Source organism: Spodoptera frugiperda, chromosome 19 (assembly GCF_023101765.2).
Source record: "Spodoptera frugiperda isolate SF20-4 chromosome 19, AGI-APGP_CSIRO_Sfru_2.0, whole genome shotgun sequence".
In the NCBI taxonomy this organism is placed as follows: Eukaryota; Metazoa; Arthropoda; class Insecta; order Lepidoptera; family Noctuidae; genus Spodoptera; species Spodoptera frugiperda.
The window spans coordinates 3,541,920-3,562,827 of record NC_064230.1 but is presented as its reverse complement, the minus strand read 5'-3'; the positions used below and the strand labels follow the sequence as shown (position 1 = coordinate 3,562,827).

The window sequence follows — 20,908 nt, the reverse complement described above, 5'->3', positions numbered from 1 at the left end:
AAACACCAGAAGCGTAACAAGGGCGTTGCCAACCTTTTGGGGGTTAGGAATTTAAAGTTTGTTGGAGATTTTGGGGGATTTAGAAAATTGGGTCTTCGGTAACCACAACGCAAGCGTTGTTTCACGTCGGTTTTCTGCGGGACCGTGGTATCACTCCGGTCGAGCCGGCCCATTCGTGCCGAAGCATGGCTCTCCCACATATAAAGTTACAAGTGCGTTGCCGACTTTATGGGATAAGGATGTGGGGATTGTATATAAAAAAACAAAATACTTCATTCATTAACTTTTATTATTGTATTATTAAAAGTCCGGATTTATAACATTACATTGTAATTATGTATGTATTTAAATTGTCTTTACGCCTTACTCACATAACTTCGACTAGTTTCGAGCCCTGACTATAGGCTCCAGCGTGGATTGAAACTAGTAGAGTGATTTTATAGAACAGTACAGAATTTTAATTCATTTATTCTTGTTTATAATACAATTTCTTATAATTAATATGAGTATGATTGATTATTATGAACACCTATTACATATTATGTGAGAATCATTAAATAATTATACATAACTATTACATGAGCTGCTGTTTACATGTGAACATTAGCTCATGACGATAAATTTAGTATTTAATACTGATATAATGACTAGATTGAAATATCTTACGTACTTAAATGACTAGAAATATAAAAAATCTTAAATCTATAATTTTGATAAACGTTTTTCCAAAAGAGTCTTACTCCTTAATTTTAGTTCATAGTAAAATATGATACTAATTAGCTTATAAGTAAACAATACATAATGAACAATACGTTTTTTGTATGGAATTAGCGGCAAATGAGCAGACGGATCACCTGATGGTAAGTGATCAGCGGCGCCCATGCACACTCGCAACACCCAAGGAGTCACAGGTGCATTGCCGACCTAACTGATTTACTTACTAACAAATTTTACTTGAAAAACATTTTTAGTTAGGTAGGTAAAATACATACAATATTCAGAATGTTGTATTTTGATACATAATACTTTTTTAAATACAATATAACATACTATGAAAATAAAATAAAATTTACAAAATTACCATTCACATATTTCTAAAATATCTAGACAAAAATACGTGTTGCGAGGAATGCCCGTCTAATTTCAAACCACAACGGGGCCCCTAATCACGAGTTACACAATGGTGATGTCATGAATTAACTTCAAAGTTTTGTTTGTTTGTCTCACGATAGCATTTATATAAAACAAATGTGAATACACCGCACTTTTAGTAGATTATAGTCATCAACCCTATTTACATTTTTATTATGTTGGTCTGTTTGTGAATATGTTTCTTGTGAACACTTAATCCGATTCCCTGTGGACAAACAAGAATAAAATTAGGTGCATGATCCATCTTATTTCATAGGGTTGTTTTTCTGGTAGTATTTGTATTTGAAAGAGTTAAAATATTGCCTCGTTGATCGAGATGGTCGCACCGGCTGCCGCGGGTTCGATCCCGGACGGAGCAATTCTTTGTGTGATCCACAAACTGTTGTTTCGGGTCTGGGTGTCATGTGTATGTGAACTTGAATGTTTGTAAACGCACACGCGACACCGGAGGAAATCCTAGTGTGGGACAACGTTCATTTAAAAAGAAAAACCTATGAAAAGTATGCCTCACAAAAGTTGTAGTTACCATGTACCTACCATGTTTCCGGATCTGGTGCGATCCCTGCTACATAGCGTATACCAGACATTAGGTTGAGATTGGCTATCCTGGCATCACATCTAAACGTAGAAAAATCATCGATGCGGTCGTTACACTCCATGCACGCGTAACTGGGGGGATAGTTCCAGGGCCTGAAGTCCATCTGCGAACAAATTCATGTGTTAATGTGAAATATTTTTTACTAGCTACATCCGCGCGGTTTCACCCGTTCTGCTTGTCTCCTATTAGTCATAGCGTGATGTTTTATAGCCTATAGCCTTCCTCGATAAATGCACTATTCAACACAAAAAGAATTATTCAAATCGGACCAGTAGTTCCGGAGATTAGCGCGTTCAAACAAACGAACAAACAAACTCTTCAGCTTTATAATATTAGTATAGATAGATTTTAAACTGTTTTGATGAGCTCTATTCTACCAATTAAGGCGTTTCGTTTGATATCCATAATGGATGGAGTTATGAAAAATTTAATACATTGTATGGTCATCAAGATGTGTACGCACTTGTAACGCCTTTAGTGTTTCAAGTGTCCATGGGCGGCGGCGATTGCTTACCATCAGGTGATCCGTCCGACCATTTACCGGCTTATATCGTAAAAAAAATATATCAGATCGATGTGTGTTATCATTACCACAAAGCCAATTAAAAGTATGCTATGGAAAAAACTATAACATTACTTTTTGCAACGAAAGGTGTGGGGGGCGTTACAGAAAAACGTTACGTTGCGTTACAACAAATTCAGGGGGGGCCAAAAAAATTAAAAATTACTACTAACACTTGATAATGCTTCCCTCAAGTGGGCGCCACAATATTTTCGGCCGGGGGTGTCAGTGGCCCTTACGCCGGCACTGGGGGGGGTCAATACTTGGACGTCCCCTAATATTATTAAATACTAACCTCATCTCCAGTGATAACCCTGACCACCGTGGCGAGCATTGGGTACTTTATTGCGTATAATTCTCTATCCAGACTTAGGCATAGACGGCACATCTGGAAAAATATTAAAATTACACACATACATATAGAACATCAAGCCTGTCTCCCATGGGGGTAGGCAGAGTCAATGGACCGCCAATTGCTACAACTCTTCAATACATCTTCCATTTCATCAACAGTCATATTACATTTAAATCTACAGTCTTATATTTAAATTATATCCTCATATCAGCTAGACCTCTAGCTGTAAGACTGCCTAATCATTATCATCATATCAGGCACAAGACGTCCTCTGCTGAAGATAGGGTTTCCCTAATGACTTTCAGACCCTGTAAAATGAACAGACAACCTGGTAAAGGCCTCAAAGAACGGCTCAACATAATCATCTCAGTCACAAAACATTCTCTGCTGAAGATAGGCCTCCCTGTGAGTGTCAGTTGACTGATGGACCAAAGTTATGCCATAATCTCCATACTTGGCAGGTGGGTGATAGCAGTTTCAAAGGTAGGTCTTGATGGATCTTCAGTAGTTATTCCAATCTGCTAATCTCCAAAAGTCGGCATCACATTTGTTACTGTCACGTTCGACTGCACGGTTGGTGCGGTGGTTGGGCAACTGGCTGCCGCGCAACGGGTAGCGGGTTCGTTTCCCGCACGGAGCAACTCTTTGTGTGATCTACAAATTGTTGTTTCGGGTCTGGGTGTCATGTGCATGTGAACTTGTATGTTTGTAAACGCACCCACGACACAGGAGAAAATCCTAATGTGGGGCAACGTTTTTTTAAATAAAAAAAAAAAATCTCCTCTGGCTTTGATGGCACAGTGTCTGTGGGTGGCAGCACTTGCTTACCATCAGGTGATCCATGTTTGCTTACTGACTTTAAAACCGAAAAGATAATTACAGATACTTACATTTTTAGAATAAGATCCACAAAACAGCAACTCTTTTATTTTCGAACGTGGCTTGAACAGTGTTGGATCATATAGCTGATCAGATTGTTTCTCCAGTGGATCACTAGGACATTGATTTAATCGCTGATCAGTTCTCTGAGTATGTGCTACAATAGTTTGTTGAGCCGTTTGTGTTGAAGTATTATCTACAGTCGATGAACTGGTACTGGTTCCTCTAGTAATAACTTTTGATTCTTCCATACTGTTTTCTGCAAGAGAAATATTGTAAGTTAATCTTCTTTGGTTTACAACACAAGACTTAATGAGTCTAGTTATTCCAGAAATATAGAACATAAGTAATATATTCAAACTAGTTGATGCCAGTGACTATGTCCACATAGAAAAATTATTTGAATTTGGAATTTTGTCTTAATAAAATATTTTTTTCTACAATAAAACTAGCCTCAGTTTACTTTCTTAGTACACTTAGTGCCAATAAAAGTCGCGTCAAAATGGGTTTAGTGATTTCAGACATAAGCCAGAACAAACAAACAGACAGACAAACATTTTAAAAATATTCGTTATTCACATTATAACAAGACACTCCAATTTTATTTATTAGTCTACATTGAGAAAAACATCTAGGTGTCTCTGCCTAGCCCTTCCCAGATAAAAAGATTTCAAGTTAGATTACTATACCTTTTTTTAAATCGCATTGCATAGTACACAGATATTTTATTTTTAATTCATAAAATAAATATTTAACGAAACGTAACAAAAATAATCCTTAATTTAATTTCAAATTATTAGTACCTATCTAAATTAAGAGTCATTTGTTTCGATTTAAATTTCGAAGGAATTTAAAAACAAAATATGTACCTACGTTAAAACTTATATTCATTAAATATTTTTTCGCTAAGCATATTTTTCGCTTTGCATCAATTAGGTACAATAATTAAAATTAAATTAATATATTATTATATTATATAAGTAGCATTTGCATTCCTTACCGTTTTAAATTGCCACAAAAATCTCACAATATCACTGGATTATTAAAATTGTATGGACAACACAACACAATGTAATGTTAGTCTATGCAACAAAGTGCAATGAATGAGGAAATCAATAAATCAGCGCACCTAACTCATCTTGTCGGCGCAAACCTTATCAAATAATATGTTCTAGCATTATAGTAGATATGTGTATCAACCGGTTCACCGATATGTCGTTTGTTTATATTTTGATTTTGATATTGACAATGACAATATGGTTGTTTCCAACTAGTCAAATTCAATACTTTTATAGAAATGGAGGAGTTTGCAAAATATGACGTCATACATTTTTTGCGTCAAATAGCATACTTATTACGCAAAAATAGCAAGAAAAATTTAAAAATTAAATATGTCATCAAATTAATGAATGAAAGTACAATTATATTGGGATATTCTATTGTATTGAAAAGTCAAAATAATTTATTTTTGACCTAGGAAACTACACAATTTGCAACTTTGACATTGTTAAAAGAAAATAGAATGAATGATAAACTACTGTTTCTGCTTCCGGTTTAGAAGTACTTGGGAAAAGTTGATGACTATGAAATTATTGAAAAGGAAATGCTTGTTTTTATTAATTAACTTTTAATGATAAAATGCTTTAATTTGTTTTCTAATTGAGGAGAATAAAAATTCAAAATGTATGATATAAATAATTACAGTAAATAAATTGCAATAACGTACAAATAAACAATCTTATATTAACAAAATTAGAAACAAAAATAATAGTATACTTTGCTGCCTTGACTTTACATTCTTTGCTTTACGATGAAATGGCGCCAAAATTAAAAGGCGATTGCGAAAATATTTGGCGGCAAAATAGGTACAATGCGCGCCTACTCGCGTAGATTACACTGCGCAGTAGTCAGTTTCTTGAATTTCTCAATTTCTGTAATCTTACTTGAGTTTTACGAACATAAATTGTGAAATTTGTGTTTAATGTAGCTAAATAACAACAAAAATAGTGCAGAAGTACCATAAGGGAGGAGGAAAGGTAATATTTGTTATAATTTTCTTAATATCTATAGTTAGTTACAGAGAAAATTCATCTAAACAACTCGTAGTCTAGAAAAAAGGCGATTTTTACGCCTGTATTTTTGGTCCTCTTAATTTCGAGCTCTTCTTGGTCGTGTTGAATTACTGTTTCATGCAATGATATTGTAAGTTGTAGGTAACCAATATAACTTATATTGATCCACTGACCTCAATCAAGTGTGGGAGATGACCGGAGTGATACCACGGCCTCACCGAAAACCGACGTGAAACAACGCTTGCGTTGTGTTTCGTTGTGTGAGTGAGATTACCGGAGGCCCAATCCCCGATTCCCCAACAACCCTTAAATTGCTAACCCCTAAAATGCCGGCAACGCACTTGTAACGCCTCTGGTGTTTCAAGTGTCCATGGGCGCCGGCGATTGCTTACGATCAGGTGATATGTCTTCGTTTACCGGAATGTACCATAAAAAAGACCTTAGATTATATAAGTGGATCGTTTTAGTAGGTATCGAGTTAGTGCTCATTACTTAGTTCAGATAGTTTGTCAACGTTATTGTTACCTATGCGTTTTCAGATGAACCGGCGTCGCACTCTGCGGCAAAAGCCGCGAATAAGTTACTACGAGCCCGAGGAGCCAAGTCTCGACGAGTACATATGTAAGTGCATTATAATTATACCTATTTTAATTAATTTAATTGACATGATTGCATGTTTGTTTTTTTTGAGCGGGAAAATTATCCTATGATTTCTCCCGCCTTGGGCGAGGCGAATAGGAGTGTCAGACTCTTACTGACTAAAAACCACCTCGTTCTTACTCCTGCTTTTCGAGCCGGAGCCCCGGTATACACGTTACGTAGTTCACAGCTCATGCATGGTTGGCGCGGTGACTGGATAACTGGCTGCTGCGCAACGTATAGCGGGTTCGATTCTCACTTGGAGCAATTCTTTGTGTGATCTACAAATAGTTGTTCAGTGTTCTGGGTCTAGGATAAGCACCCACGACACAGGAGAAAAACTTAGTATGCGTCTTCCCAACCCCCCACCCCCTTCTCAATCTTCCCAATCCCCCCTTCCCGATCTTCCCAATACCCCCCTCCCAATCTTCCTAATCCTCCCCTTCCCAATCTTCACAATCCCCGATTCCCTAACAACCCTTAAATTCCTAACCCCTAAAGGTGTAACGCCTCTAGTGTTTGTGGTGTCCATGGGCGGCGGCGATTGCTTACCATCAGGTAATCCGTTTGCTCGTTTACCGGCTTATAACATAAAAAGATATACATATATTGTATTGTTGTATGTATTGTTGACAGTTTGCGATGAGTGCGCCGACTTCGTATACGAGTATTGCGCTATTCACGGCCCATTGCTCGTTGTCCCCGATGACAAGGTAAGACGTTACGTTAGATATAAACTATCCCTACTAACAATTGAGAGTAATAAATATTAGGTATCAGTAAGAATGGGTCTCTTTGACCCTAGGGGTAACTTTGACCCAAATTCTATAACCAATACGAGTCCAGAAGTATGTTATTTACTGTTATGCTATTTACTGTTATGTTATATTATATTACATAGGTAATATAATAGACTGCCTCGTTGGCCGAGTGGTCGCAAGTGCGACTGCCGGACATGGGGTCACGTTCGGTTCCCGGGTCGGGCGAAGTATTACATGGGACTCACAACATAAATTGTGAAAAGTGGGTGTACACAGTGGCATTACGTGTCATAATGTGCACCTCTGCCTACCCCTTCAGGGATTAAAGGCGTGACGATATGTATGTATGTATGTATGGAATATAATACATGTTTCTTTGACGCTACAGGGTAACTTTGACCCAAATTTTATAACCAAAATCTTAAATGTAGAGGAGGTCCACGGTCTAGTAGACTATCACGGATTCTTCAACTTGATAATAAAATAGTTACTACATTTCCTTTCCTTAGGTCCCATCCAAAAGTCCCTTCCCGCCTTATGTTCCTCGCGCTGCACTCACAATTCCTCACGTTTTCCTACACCTAGCACCATCAATAATACCTGGTATGTATCTTAAAGTTTCTTTTTTAAATTAATTATGTTATCGGCTTACTCGCGTAATGTTTTGACGAGGAATTCGACTAGTTTCAAGCCATGCTAGAGGCTCATTTTCATTCTTGAGCAGCATTCTGAGTAGCATCGCGACAATCGCCGCGTCGTGTGTCGCGGAATGCTGCTCATGAATATGAGCCTCTAGCATGGCTTGAAACTAGTCGAGTTCTTCGTCAAACAGTTACGAGAGTAAGCCGATAACATAATAATTAATTTAGTATGTCTCACAAAAGTTATAATAAAATGATGTGATGTGTATAATATGTTGTATATTATTCAGGGGCTGGTCTTGGAGTATTCAGTACACTGACGCTGCCTCGCGGAGTGCGCTTCGGTCCGTATTGTGGAGTGCGCACTCAAGTGGTAGACTCCATGTATTGTTGGCAGGTAAATATGTTTATTATAAGTTTAATAATTATGGTTAGAGCTAAATGTCGTTGCTTGAATGCCGACGAATGTTCACACGCACGCCGTCGTGTCAGTCATTGCCAGAATGGCGAGCAGCGAGGATGTCAGTGTTGTTGCTGCCATATCCTTTGGCTTAACTTATTTTTATTAATGGAATGACGTAAACAATAAAACATTAAATTAAATTAATTAAATTAAACGTTAAATTTAACTGATTTGACTGAAGATGCACTCGTCGCGAAAGCGCGGGAGAGACTGATTGCCCGCGCGCGTGTAAACAGTCACCCGGCGCCCGCACATTCATCCTGTGAACTTTGCCAAAAAAACGACACTTGCCTGATCCGCGGCATTCACGTTCACAGGCGCGTTCACGGGTTCGGGCGTACTGCTGTGGATGCGTTTGGCTATGCTTTTTGTATGGAAATATGCGTACTATGGATGTGGGCATTGTGGGCTATGGATGGTTTCCCTACTATCAATATATCGCATACACGAGCTGCGCATCTTCTCAAAACTCTTAATTCCCAAAAAGTCAACAACAACAACAATATGTTTTTTGTTACGTTAGTAATAAAAGAATGCATTTTTCTTAGATATACGACCGTGACCACAAACGTTCACATGTGGTGGACGCGGCAGACGCGAATCGTTCTAACTGGATGCGCTACGTCAACTGCGCTCGGAACTGGAAGGAACAGAACTTACTTGCTTACCAATATCAAGGACAACTGTACTATCGGTGAGTAAAATACATTTACTTAAATAAATTTTATCAACATCCCTACTCTTCACGTGGGTGTTGTAAACCGGGTGAGGAAGAGGCGCTCTGATTGTCCGTCCCCATTAATCAACCAATCAGAGTGCCGAACGCGGTAACGTTTCGATATCATTAAGTTAACCGGTTACAGCGTGTAACAAAATACCCATATTATACATCAAGAAGCACTGAAGAATACAGGTTGAATAGAATCTCTACAAAAAGTTTCAGCTTAAAATACGTTAAAAAAAAATTGGTACCAAATACTTGGTGTCGCATGGTTCTTGATTTTATTAATCATACAAACGTGTCACAACACTACAGGGGTCACTCGCTAATTACGAAACATTTCTTCTGTAAATCTGATCGCCTAGTACTTATCTACCTAATTTTAATTCGCATTAAAAATAAAAATAAAAATATTGGAAAAATTCATAACTTCGTTCCATGAAAACACACACACACACACAACTTCACGCCTTTTTATCCCCGAAGGGGTAGGCAGAGGTGCACATTACGGCACGTAATGCCGCTATACATTGTACACCCACTTTTCACCATTTGTGTTATAAGTCCCATGTAATAGGGGGTGAGCCTATTGCCATATCCTGGACACAATTCCAGACTCCGTGCTACTACCGAGAAATTTTCGCAAATCCGAAAAAAGCCCAGTAATACTTTGCCCGACCCGGGAATCGAACCCGAGACCCCTTGTTCGGCAGTCGCACTTGCGACCACTCGACCAACGAGGCAGTATGAAATCTATCTATGAAAACATGAGTTTAAAAAAAACTTCCCGTATCGTTTGTCTAGAAACCGTGCACTTGATATGTATACCCCCCTTTTCTTACACCGTGTATAAGTAGAATATCTAGACATAAGTAGCTACATTATTAATCTGTGATTATTATTGTTTCCAGGACGATAAAAATAATTCCTCGGTTCACGGAACTTATGGTGTTCTACGGGAGTGAGTTCGCGAACACGTTGCATATCAATCTCAGAAACTATAACTCGCCGCCCGGATACGCCCAGAAATTTGGTAAGACTTACTGCTTACTACAATCATAAAAATAAGTTCCCTTTCGCAACTCTGGAAATGTACTTTACGTTGCGGTATTTGCGTACCAATACGACCTTTAGTGTGATATGTTTTTAATTGTTGTATCGGGTGTAATATTAATGATAACAAGAGACGATAGGTACAAGAGAAAAATCAAGGTAGATAAGAAGTGTTAGTACAGTTTTATTAAAAAATATTTTAAGATATTGGTAAAACAAAACAGGTGCACCTGCTGCAAAAAAACCGAAGTTGGACATCCAAAAAGAGAAAATACAAGAAGTAACGCCGGACAAGAGCAAGCTCAGCATACAAACAAACAAAGACGAAGAAAAGGTAATTTCCGAAAAAACTCTAAATAAAAAGGGCCCTCGAATAAATTCTGTACGAAAAGACCTTATTATTGAAAATAACAATATTATTAAAAATAAAGAATTACATAATGAAAATTCATTCTAAACTTTTACAATGTACAATTAATATGAATAATGATAATTTTATGTGTAAACATTGTAATTTTAAAGGTATTAATAGTCATGATATAGAGAGACATAGCTTAAAACATAATAATATTAAAGAAAGGCCTTATAAATGTGATATTTGTGAGAGTAGTTTTAGTCTTAAACATCATCTAAACTCACACATTCGTACACACACTGGTGAGAAACCATATAAATGTGATATTTGTGAGAAAAGGTTTAATCAAAAAAGTGATTTGACCAAACATAGTTCGTACACACACTGGTGAGAAACCATATAAATGTGATATTTGTGAGAGTAGTTTTAGTCAAAAATGTAATTTGAAAGATCATATTCGTACACACACTGGTGAGAAACCGTATAAATGTGATATTTGTGAAAATAGTTTTAGCCGAAAAGGTCATTTGGACCGACATATTCGTACACACACTGGTGAGAAACCATATAAATGTGATATTTGTGAGAGTAGTTTTAGCCAAAAAGGTCATTTGAAAGATCATATTCGTACACACACTGGTGAGAAACCATATAAATGTGATATTTGTGAGAGTAGTTTTAGTGTAAAATGTACTTTGGACAAACATATTCGTACACACACTGGTGAGAAACCATATAAATGTGATATTTGTGAGAGTAGTTTTAGTCAAAAATGTAATTTGAAAGATCATATTCGTACACACACTGGTGAGAAACCATATAAATGTGATATTTGTGAGAGTAGTTTTAGCCAAAAAGGTCATTTGAAAGATCATATTCGTACACACACTGGTGAGAAACCATATAAATGTGATATTTGTGAGAGTAGTTTTATTCAAAAAGGTACTTTGAAAGATCATATTCGTACACACACTGGTGAGAAACCATATACATGTGATATTTGTGAGAGTAGTTTTAGCCGAAAAAGTAATTTGGACGATCATATTCGTACACACACTGGTGAGAAACCATATAAATGTGATATTTGTAAGAGTAGTTTTAGTCATAAAGGTTATTTGAAAACACATATTCGTACACACACTGGTGAGAAACCGTATAAATGTGATATTTGTGAGAATTGGTTTAGATATCGTAATAATTTAAAAGATCATATAATGCGTATACATGCTGGTAAAGTTAAAAAGAAAGGTTCTTAAAATAATTATATTTAAATATTTTCAAGTATTGCATATAACGTAGCACCTAAACCAACTCCTTACTTTTACTGTTAAATACCACTTACTGACAATACTCAGAGACATTTAATGATTACCTTTTTTTTTTTTTTTTTTTTTTTTTGTTGACGGGGGAAACCTTCAAAAGGCGCCTAGCTTTTTGGGGAAAAAACTAGGGAGTGTGGGATTTTTACCGCACTAAAACCTCCCCGGTGGCCACCATCTGCACCTAAAGGAGGCACCGGGCCCTCTTAGTAGACCAACCCCGGAGCCCCCGTGGTGCAACGCCCGTAAGGCACTTCTCTATGGAGACCTATTTGTCATCCTTATCCCTCTCTGTGCAATATAGTGCACGGCGACACGTGACCACTGTGCCGCCGTCTTCCTTGAGGTCATTGAGTGGGCGCCTAGATTCCCCACTCTATGCGCCCATGACCCCAAAGGTTTACCTGCCAATATAATATAGACAAGGTATCGACATGTTAGGCGCCGCGGCGGTTGCCACCTCGACGCCTTCTACGGGTGGGATCCCTCTCACGATCCCGCTCGGCCGCCTCCTTTGGGACATTACAGTCTCACAAAAGGAGGCCACCTCTCTCCAGTTTTCTGCCTCTGTCAGCATAGCTGTAATTACTGCTGGCAGAGACAGGTCTCGCCCGATCCTGGCAACTAGGACCCGCCGCTCAGATTCCCATGCTGTGCACTCCTCAAGCGTGTGCTGTGCCGTATCAAAGTTACATCCGCAATGATGGCAATTTGCCGTGGCCTCTCGCCCAATCTTGTTCAGGTACTCACCGAAACAACCATGTCCGGTGAGCACCTGAGTGAGCCTGAAGGAGACGCGCTCCTCTCTCTTCAGCCAGGCTTCGAAGTGCGGCAGAATGGCTTCGACAACGCGCTTGCGTGAGTACTCCGGCTGTTCTAGCCGCTCACGCCACCGCTGGAGCGCGTGTCGCCTTTCCTGCCGCCTCAGCCTGACGAACACCGTTTCTGGCACCCTTCCGCCGTTTTGGCGGATAGTGCGAATTTGGTCATAGACCTTCGCATCCATATCCGCCAGGATATCCAACGGCGGAAAGCGAGCCAGTAGAGTTGCCGCCTCAAAGGACACCGTTCTATATCCTCGTGCGATCCGGATGGCCATTTTCCGCTGCAGACGATATATTTTCGCTCTACAGCGTCGGACGCCTGACAGTCGAGCTGACCAAACAGGCGCCCCGTAAAGGACCATCGATCGCACGACACCCGCGTAGAGGCGGCGAACTTCTTCTCGAGGTCCCCCAATGTTAGGCAGCAGTCTGTGCAGGGCACCCACTGCCTTCTCGACTCGGGGGACCAGGCGTTCGAAATGCTCTTCGAAGCCCCACCGACTATCCAAGGTTAGGCCTAGATACTTTAGGTACCTGCCTACCTGGACTTGCGCATCTCCGACTCGTACCGACGAACTGGGCGGCTCCCTGGTCCTCGGCAGCTTGTGAAACCAGAGCGCCTCCGTTTTTTGAGGCGCTATCTTTAAGCCCAGTTCGTGAATTGAGGCCACGACTTTTGCCACACCGAGTTCTGAAAGCCGGATGGTCTCCTCGAAGGTATTCCCACTGGCCATAACTAAAGTGTCATCTGCATAACACACAATATGGACGCCAGCGGGAAGATCGACACGCAAGACGGCATCGTAAGCGAGGTTCCACAATAAAGGACCCAATACCGATCCTTGTGGAACTCCGCACGTAATTTCCCTCTGCTGAACGCTACCGTCCCGGCCCACATAGCGGATGCGCCGGTCACGTAGGTAGGCCCCGACAATGTTCTGCAAATAAGGAGGGACCCTATGGTGAACTAGGGCCTCCCTGATTGCCTTCCAGGGTAGGGAATTAAAAGCGTTGACGATATCTAGGCTTATCGCCAACGCAACCCCACCCCTAGAAACTGCCTGATCCGACAGCGAGCGGACGCGCAGTATCGCATCTATTGTGGAACGCTGCTGCCGGAAACCATACTGACATTCGGACAGGTCGGGACCAACACGCGACAGGTGCTCGACGAGCCTTTCAGCAATCACTCTTTCAAAGAGCTTGGAAACCTCGTCGAGCAGGCAGATGGGACGATATGCAGAGGGAGACTCCGCGGGCCTGTCTTGCTTCTTCAAGAGGACCAATCCGGCTTCCTTCCAGGGAATGGGAAACACGCTTGTTTGGAGGCAGCTGTCGAACAGTCGACGCAAGCGGTTCCCAAGAGCATGCATAACCAGAGCCCACACTCGGCCAGGAACACCATCCGGGCCAGGTGCGGTATTACGAACACTCATTCGACGCACGGCTCGACCCCCTTCGGTTACCCCCAAGTCAGAGGACCAGTCTGAAGGTAGGGGCAGTGAGGGACTGTCTCTCACTACTGGAAAGAGCGTGCTTATCACCCTTTCCAGCAGATCCGGATCCATAGTCTCCGTAAGGGGAGGTACCCACGGACGGAGTTTCCCCATGACCAAACGATATGGTCTTCCCCAAGGATCCCTGTTCAGCCCCTCGAGGAGTTCTTTCCAGGATCGAGACTTGGCATCTAAGATGGCGCGCTGGAGTGCCATAGTTGCATCCCTGTACTCTCGGTAGGCTCTGGTTATCTGCTCTTCAGTAGCACTCGGCTGTCTTCTGCGTCGAGCACGCTGGAATTGGCGTCGTTGCCTGAGACAGACAGAACGCAAATGCGCAATGTCTGCCGACCACCAGTAAGCCGCTCCCGGACGCTGACCGCACCTGATTCGAGGCATAGACGCGTCACAAATTGATGCCATTTTATCTCGGAACCAGACTGCCTCCCCTTCCGGATCGGGCGAGATCCCCTGCGAACTCTCTTCTGGCCAGGCAACGACGTTGGCAGCTGCGATGAGCATTTCTCTATCGAGCTTTTGAGGGCCCAACGTCGTGTCGGCGGATTTGAAGTTGCACCACTTCGACCATCGGCCAGACTGGTCGCTACGTCAAACACTATGTGTCGATGGTCGGAAAGTGTGACAATTTCCTCAGCCACTCTCCAATCCACTATCCTAGAGGCAAGAGAAGGAGTCGCCCATGTGAGGTCTACAATTGACTCCCCTTGCCACCTGACGCAGGTGGGAACAGACCCTCGATTTAATAATCGGAGGTCGAGTGAAGCCGCCCAGTCCTGTACTGCGTGGCCCCTTGGCCTGTCCCGGGTACTACCCCATGCTCTAGAGTGGGCATTAAAATCTCCCAAGACTAATACCGGACGGGGTGAGCATTTGCACCGGATGCAATTCGCAATTCCATCCAGATATGCCTCGTATTCCTGTAGCGAAATATTTGGGGACACGTAACAGCCCACTACAGCTATTGGTCCCCACTCTACAGCGACAAATCCCTGCCCGCTATCTAAAAGACAGCAGTGAGGCCCACCGCTTCCACCAGCCCAGTAAATCGCAACTGAGTCAACGGAATCCCGAAACCAACGAGGGTGATCCTGGAGACCATAGGGCTCAGCCACTACCGCCAATGCAACTGACCACTCCGCGACAGTTTGCAGGAATAAATTCTGCGCACTACGGCAGTGGTTCAGGTTGCACTGGAGCACTCTCAGGGCTGGGAAGGTGATGTGTCCATTTCCTCTAGAGGGCCTTCACCTAGTGGTGCAGCCGACGTCACTTGGGATCTATTTGCCTGGTTGGATGTCCGTTTCTTTTGTGGGTTGCATTTTTTGCTTCCCAGACGATGGTTGGCTGGACGACCCTGATCCGAGCAGACTGGACATCTTACATTCTGAGATGTACACTCCCTAGCCTTGTGGGCCCCACCGCAGGCATAGCACTGAGTGCTCCGGTCCGTCGCACTAGTGCACCTACTCCGAACGTGACCTGGTTCGAAGCAACGGTAACACATCATGCGACGTGGCTCCAGTACCTCAACTCTAACTGACGTCCAACCTAATGGCATGCGCTTGTCAGACGCCAGTTTCTTCATAGCCGCCAAAGGCCCACATACCCATACGTGACCCAAAGAAGTTGGTGGTCGCCGGATTTCGCCGATTTTGACGTCCTCAGCGGAACATCCACCTACCCTCGCTATAGCCGCAACAACCTCTTCTGGAGTTATGGCGTCGTCCAGATCCATGACCCGTGCTTCTGCCATTTTAGTTGGCCGTCTTATCACGACTGCAAAGTCAGCAAGAACCTCTCTCATACGAGTAGCAAGGCCATCGGCTTTGGAGGCTGAGTCCTGGCCTGATATCATCAGCACGATTCCACCATCTGCGGCACGTTTCTCTCGTAATAAGTCAGTGGTAATACCCAATTCAACAATGTTGATTTGTCTCCTTGCCACTGACATTACTTCTCCTAAGCCGACAGTTGCTCCCTCCTTCACACATATAGAAATGGCTGCAGAAGTAGGAACCTTCGGCAGTTTAACCCGCTGTTTTTTCTGCACAGAGTGGATACGTGACTGAGCAGATAGGTCAGCAGGTTGCGGCGTTTTTACTTTTTTGGCTTTACGGCCTACCACTAGCGACCAAGTTTCTTGGGAAACTGCTTTCGCGGTTTGTCTATTCGGTACCAATACAGTGGGTGTAGATACCGCTGGCAACTCTGACACAACCGGCGTAGATGCTTGGCCTTTCTCATTTAATGATTACTTAAACTATTCCTTAGTGACGTTTTTTTTTCCGAAAACCATCGCTAAGGACTGGGTTAAGTAACCATTAAATGACTCTGAGTACGGCAGATAAAGGTTAGTGGAAAATTAAAATGACAATAATTATCACCTATCTTAGCGGGTCCTTAAAATTTAAAAGGGGTTCCTAGATATATTAAGTTGGTTCAAAGACAGGTTAAGTTGTGAATGAAGTTGGAGCAAATTTTTGATCTGTGTGTTGAGGAGACTGTTGAAGTGTCCCGTGTTTGATGTCCAGGTTAGGCAAATTCATTATTATAAGTTATAACATTACTGCTTTAAATTCTTCACACGCTAATAATATCGTGCGTGAAAATAAACTAACAAACAAACTCTTCAGCTTTATAGAGCGGGCGCTGTATGGAGCTGTACCTTTTACCTAGGGACCCCTAGTATGAGTTTGCTTTACGTTTAAAGTAATCGAAATGAGAGCGCGTTCGGCGCTCTGATTGGCCGGCTCGAATAAACCAACCATACTAAGGGTACTGACATAGCAAAATATGAGTGCTGCCTTCTATAAAATAGTTTTGAACTCAGCAAAAATGTACCTAGAATGAGCTGTCGTCGGCGGTATTTCCGAACCGATACGACCTTCAAGCCTTCAAGAAAAGAGCATACTCCTTTTTAAAAGGCCGGCAACGCACCTGTGACTCCTCTGGTGTTGCGGGTGTCCATGGGCAGGGCTGATCGCTTACCATCAGATGACTCGTTTGCTCGTTTGCCACCTATTCCATAAAAAAAAATGTTTGCACTTCCATAGATATTCAAGCAAATGTACTTAACAAGCGCCGTTTCATCCGTTCTGCTCATATCCTATTGATTGTAGCGTGACGTTTAATAGTTTAAAGCTTTCCTCTATACACACATTATAATGTGGCAGCAAGTGTTGAACAAGGGCCTCGGGTTTGATTCCCGGGTCGGGCAAAGTATTACTGGTTTTATTTTCGGTTTTTCGAAAACAAATTTCATATAACCAAATTCATAGGTTCAATCAGTATTCATGGGCAATAGGCTCACCCCCTATTACATGAAACATATAACACAAATGGTAAGAAAAGTGGGTGCACATTGTATTGTACAGGGCATAACGAGCCGAAATGTGCACCTCTGCTTATCCCATCGTGTATAAAAGGCATGGCGATATTTATTATTTTATTTTATGTATAAAACATTGTGCTTTTGTGATTTAGGTAGGGTTTAAGAATTCGAATAAGTGTGTGTACGATTTGATTTATATACATATTATTTTTTTTATCATTAAAACCAGAAAAATATTTTACATTTCCTGTTAACATAAGTTAAATATCTAATTTTTGGAAATAATTTTCTTTAGTTAAGTTTAGTTACCTTACCGCCGTACTCAGAGTCATTTAATGGTTACTTAACCCAGTACTTAGCAATTGTTTTCGGAACAAAATCATTACTAAGGAATAGTTTAAGTAATCATTGAATGTCTCTGAGTGCGGCAGTTTGAGTATTATTTGACTTTGTAGAAATTTACTTATTGTGCTTTCGATTATTTTCTAGATAGTAACTTATTATTTTTTTTAATTCTAGCTGTTTTAGTGTCTATCTATAGTTATCATTATAATTTATTAATAGTTTAGGTATTTAAAAATGTATAGTTATCATTATAATTATAATTTATTAATAGTTTAGGTATTTAAAAATGTTGTTTAGACGCATGTTTTCACAGTTAGGTAAGTTTAAAATTTTAGCCAAGTAGGTACGGCATGGTATAAAGAATATGAAACATGTACTTTCTTATTAAGTTACTTATTATAACATTTTTGTTCTTTAAAAGTGGGTATTATTTTATCTACACTAATAAATAAAATTGGAGTGTCTATTTGTAATATTGAAATAACCGTTTTAATACATGCATAATATTATGAATATACGTACGATACATATACCGAAATAACATTTTGGTAATTTTTTGTGTCTATTTGTTCTAGCTAATCTCTAGAACGGCTGGACCGATTTTAATGGGATTAGTTGATTTTATAAGTGGCTATAGCTGATGTATGTTTATTTTAGGGAAAAAAATACAATTTTATTTTAAACTAAACTATTTTATTTTAAAAAAATCCTAAATTCTATTGTAAGTCAATATTCCACGCAGACGAAGCCGCGTGGAACAACTAGTTTTTATTATAAGTAATAAGTAGTAATATTTATGTTGCGCTCTTAAAGTATATAAGAAATACTTTTTTGTTTTTATAAAATGGTGGATTCGATTTTTTGTTTTTGTTTTACGCAACAATGCGAATTTTGTTTGTTAGTTTCAGTCTTTTTAAAATTTCGAGGAAATATTTAGTTTTCCTTGTTCTTATCTATTGAATTTTAATTTCCTATTGTTATTTATGTTACCTTTTTGAAAATAAATACACATTTTAATATATCATCTTGTATTATTTGCACACCAAACGTATTCACAGTCAACCTATTTAGTATGCAGGTAAGAAAACAAAGATAGATTCAGTACAGAGACAGTAGCTATTGTTATACTAAATTGTACGCTTTGTAACGAAGCCATATCTTCTGTAACCATTCGTGGACTCAGTAGCCGACCAATGGTTACTGTCTCTGTACTGAATCAATTTTTATTTTCTTACCTGCATTGACTGCATTACTTAATATATAAAATTTTGTGTATATAGGGTGACTGGTAATTAGTGACCTATATTTAAACACGGAAATTGTACTCATGATACGTCTTTTTTTGGATCCTTAGTTTTATTCTTATCATAAATAGTTTGAGTAACAAAACGAAATTTTGCGTGCTTTCGCATGATCAGCTGTAGTAGTAAGGCGCCTGTGCTCGCGTTATCGGAAGACTACCTAGTAGGTATTTGGAAATTTTGTTTTATTATTGTGATAAAACTAAAACTAATGAGTATACAAAAAAGTTTCTTCGGGAAAGTTATTTGTAATCATGAGTACAATCACTAATATCGTTCACTAATTACCAGTCTGTTGAAATGTTAAAATTTGACTTTATGATTAATACAACCTTATGCTGAGTTATAGACAATTTGACACTTTGTTATCTGTGGTATCTCGTTTCGATTATTAAACTACATAAATTTCTTTGATCTTTTATTTAATAAATTCATCAGGTTATGGGCCCAGGCCACCTGATCGCTTTCTCAAAATTGTTTAATAGTATAAAACAATGTAAAAGAATATAAAAGTTTCATTGAATCCGTAATAAATGTAGTTCCGAATAATCATAACCTTAAAGTCAACACTCATTTGTTTTTCTTCCGAACTCTTCATCAGCAAAATGTCTTCTACAAACACGATGGCACTGATTGAAAAACTGACTGGAAGAGAGAACTATCCAACGTGGAGATTCGCCGTTCAAACGTATCTTGAGCACGAGGATTTGTGGCAATGCGTCACAGCGGAAGAAAGAGTTGACCCCAAACTTGACACAAAAGCTAAGTCAAAAATAATTTTATTGGTACATCCTATCAACTATGTACATATACAAGAAGCGAAATCTGCCAAGGAGGTGTGGAATAACCTCTCTAGAGCTTTTGATGATAAAGGATTGACACGAAAGGTTGGCTTATTGAGAGATCTGATAACCACAACATTAGAATCTTGTCAGAGCATAGAAGACTATGTAAACAAGATTAAGTATATCAACAGCACACAAGTTAAGAAATATTGAGTTCGATGTAAATGATGAATGGCTTGGTACGCTATTGCTAGCTGGCTTACCTGAAGTCTACCAGCCAATGATTATGGCACTCGAAAGCTCTGGTGTGGCAATAACTGCTGATTCTGTGAAGACTAAGCTATTACAAGATGTAAGAAGCTCTGAAAGTAGTGCATTATATGTGAATAAATACAAAGGGAAACAGTTACAGGTTGCCAAACAAGCTACAGAGAAAACATCTAAAAGTAAAGGTCCAAGATGTTTTGTGTGCAATAAATATGGACATGTAAGTAAACACTGTTGGCATAAGAAGAAACAGTCGGATCAAAGTGGAAACTATGTGGCAGTACTATCTGCTACTGAAAACAATGAAAATGGATGGTTTATAGACTCTGGTGCGTCAATGCATATGACGATGCACAGTGACTGGCTATATGATATAATACCACCACCGATTAATACAATAAAAGTGGCAGATGACAAGAAACTCTTAGTGAAATCTTGTGGCAAAGTAAATTTAAATGTGATTGGCAGTAATGGCAAAATGAATACAATTCAAGTAAAGGATGTTCTTTATATTCCTGGTTTGGCCACCAATCTTTTATCTGTCAGTCAAATTATTAAAAATGGATGTAAAGTACAATTTGATGAGAAAGGTTGTAAAATATCAAACAGAAATAATGAACAAGTTGCCACTGCAAAGATGAGTAATAATATGTACAAATTAAATACTCATAGTATGCCTGCCTACACATCTGTAACAAAAGAAAATGACTGGTATTTATGGCATCAGAGAATGGCCCATTTAAACTTTGAAGACTTGAATAAATTAACAGAAAGCTCTGGATTTAAGCTAGAAAATAAAGAAAAAGTAATATGTATTTCTTGTCTTCAAGGAAAACAATCAAGAATACCTTTCCCTACTGAGGGATCACGAGCTCAAAATGCACTGGAACTCATCCACTCGGATGTTTGTGGACCCATGGAGGTATCATCCCTTGGAGGTGCTCGTTACTTTGTAACTTTCATTGATG

At 40.0% G+C, this 20,908-nt stretch overlaps 3 protein-coding genes across 3 annotated transcripts; 2 read left to right on the top strand and 1 right to left on the bottom strand.

Moving 5' to 3' along the window:
- Positions 1-270: 270 nt before the first annotated feature.
- On the bottom strand, positions 271-4,826 carry LOC118281137 (uncharacterized). Its single transcript, XM_035601621.2, has 5 exons — positions 4,547-4,826; positions 3,558-3,805; positions 2,608-2,700; positions 1,690-1,853; positions 271-1,357 (listed from the first exon to the last, which is right to left on the bottom strand). Exons 2-5 carry the CDS (start codon positions 3,795-3,797, stop codon positions 1,345-1,347), a joined length of 510 nt encoding a protein of 169 aa, XP_035457514.2. The 5' UTR covers positions 3,798-3,805; positions 4,547-4,826; the 3' UTR covers positions 271-1,344.
- A 634-nt stretch (positions 4,827-5,460) lies between these two features.
- LOC118281151 (histone-lysine N-methyltransferase PRDM7-like) lies at positions 5,461-10,451 on the top strand. The gene is made up of 8 exons (XM_050700973.1): positions 5,461-5,582; positions 6,158-6,239; positions 6,894-6,970; positions 7,528-7,621; positions 7,950-8,056; positions 8,671-8,816; positions 9,755-9,876; positions 10,121-10,451. The coding sequence occupies exons 2-8, from the start codon at positions 6,158-6,160 to the stop codon at positions 10,351-10,353; spliced, it is 861 nt and encodes a 286-aa protein (XP_050556930.1). The 5' UTR covers positions 5,461-5,582; the 3' UTR covers positions 10,354-10,451.
- Positions 10,360-11,507, top strand: LOC118280849 (zinc finger protein 782-like). Its single transcript, XM_050700635.1, is given in 2 exon segments — positions 10,360-10,621; positions 10,623-11,507. Coding segments are annotated over 2 exon segments (1,131 nt in total). The 5' UTR covers positions 10,360-10,375.
- Positions 11,508-20,908: the final 9,401 nt, after the last annotated feature.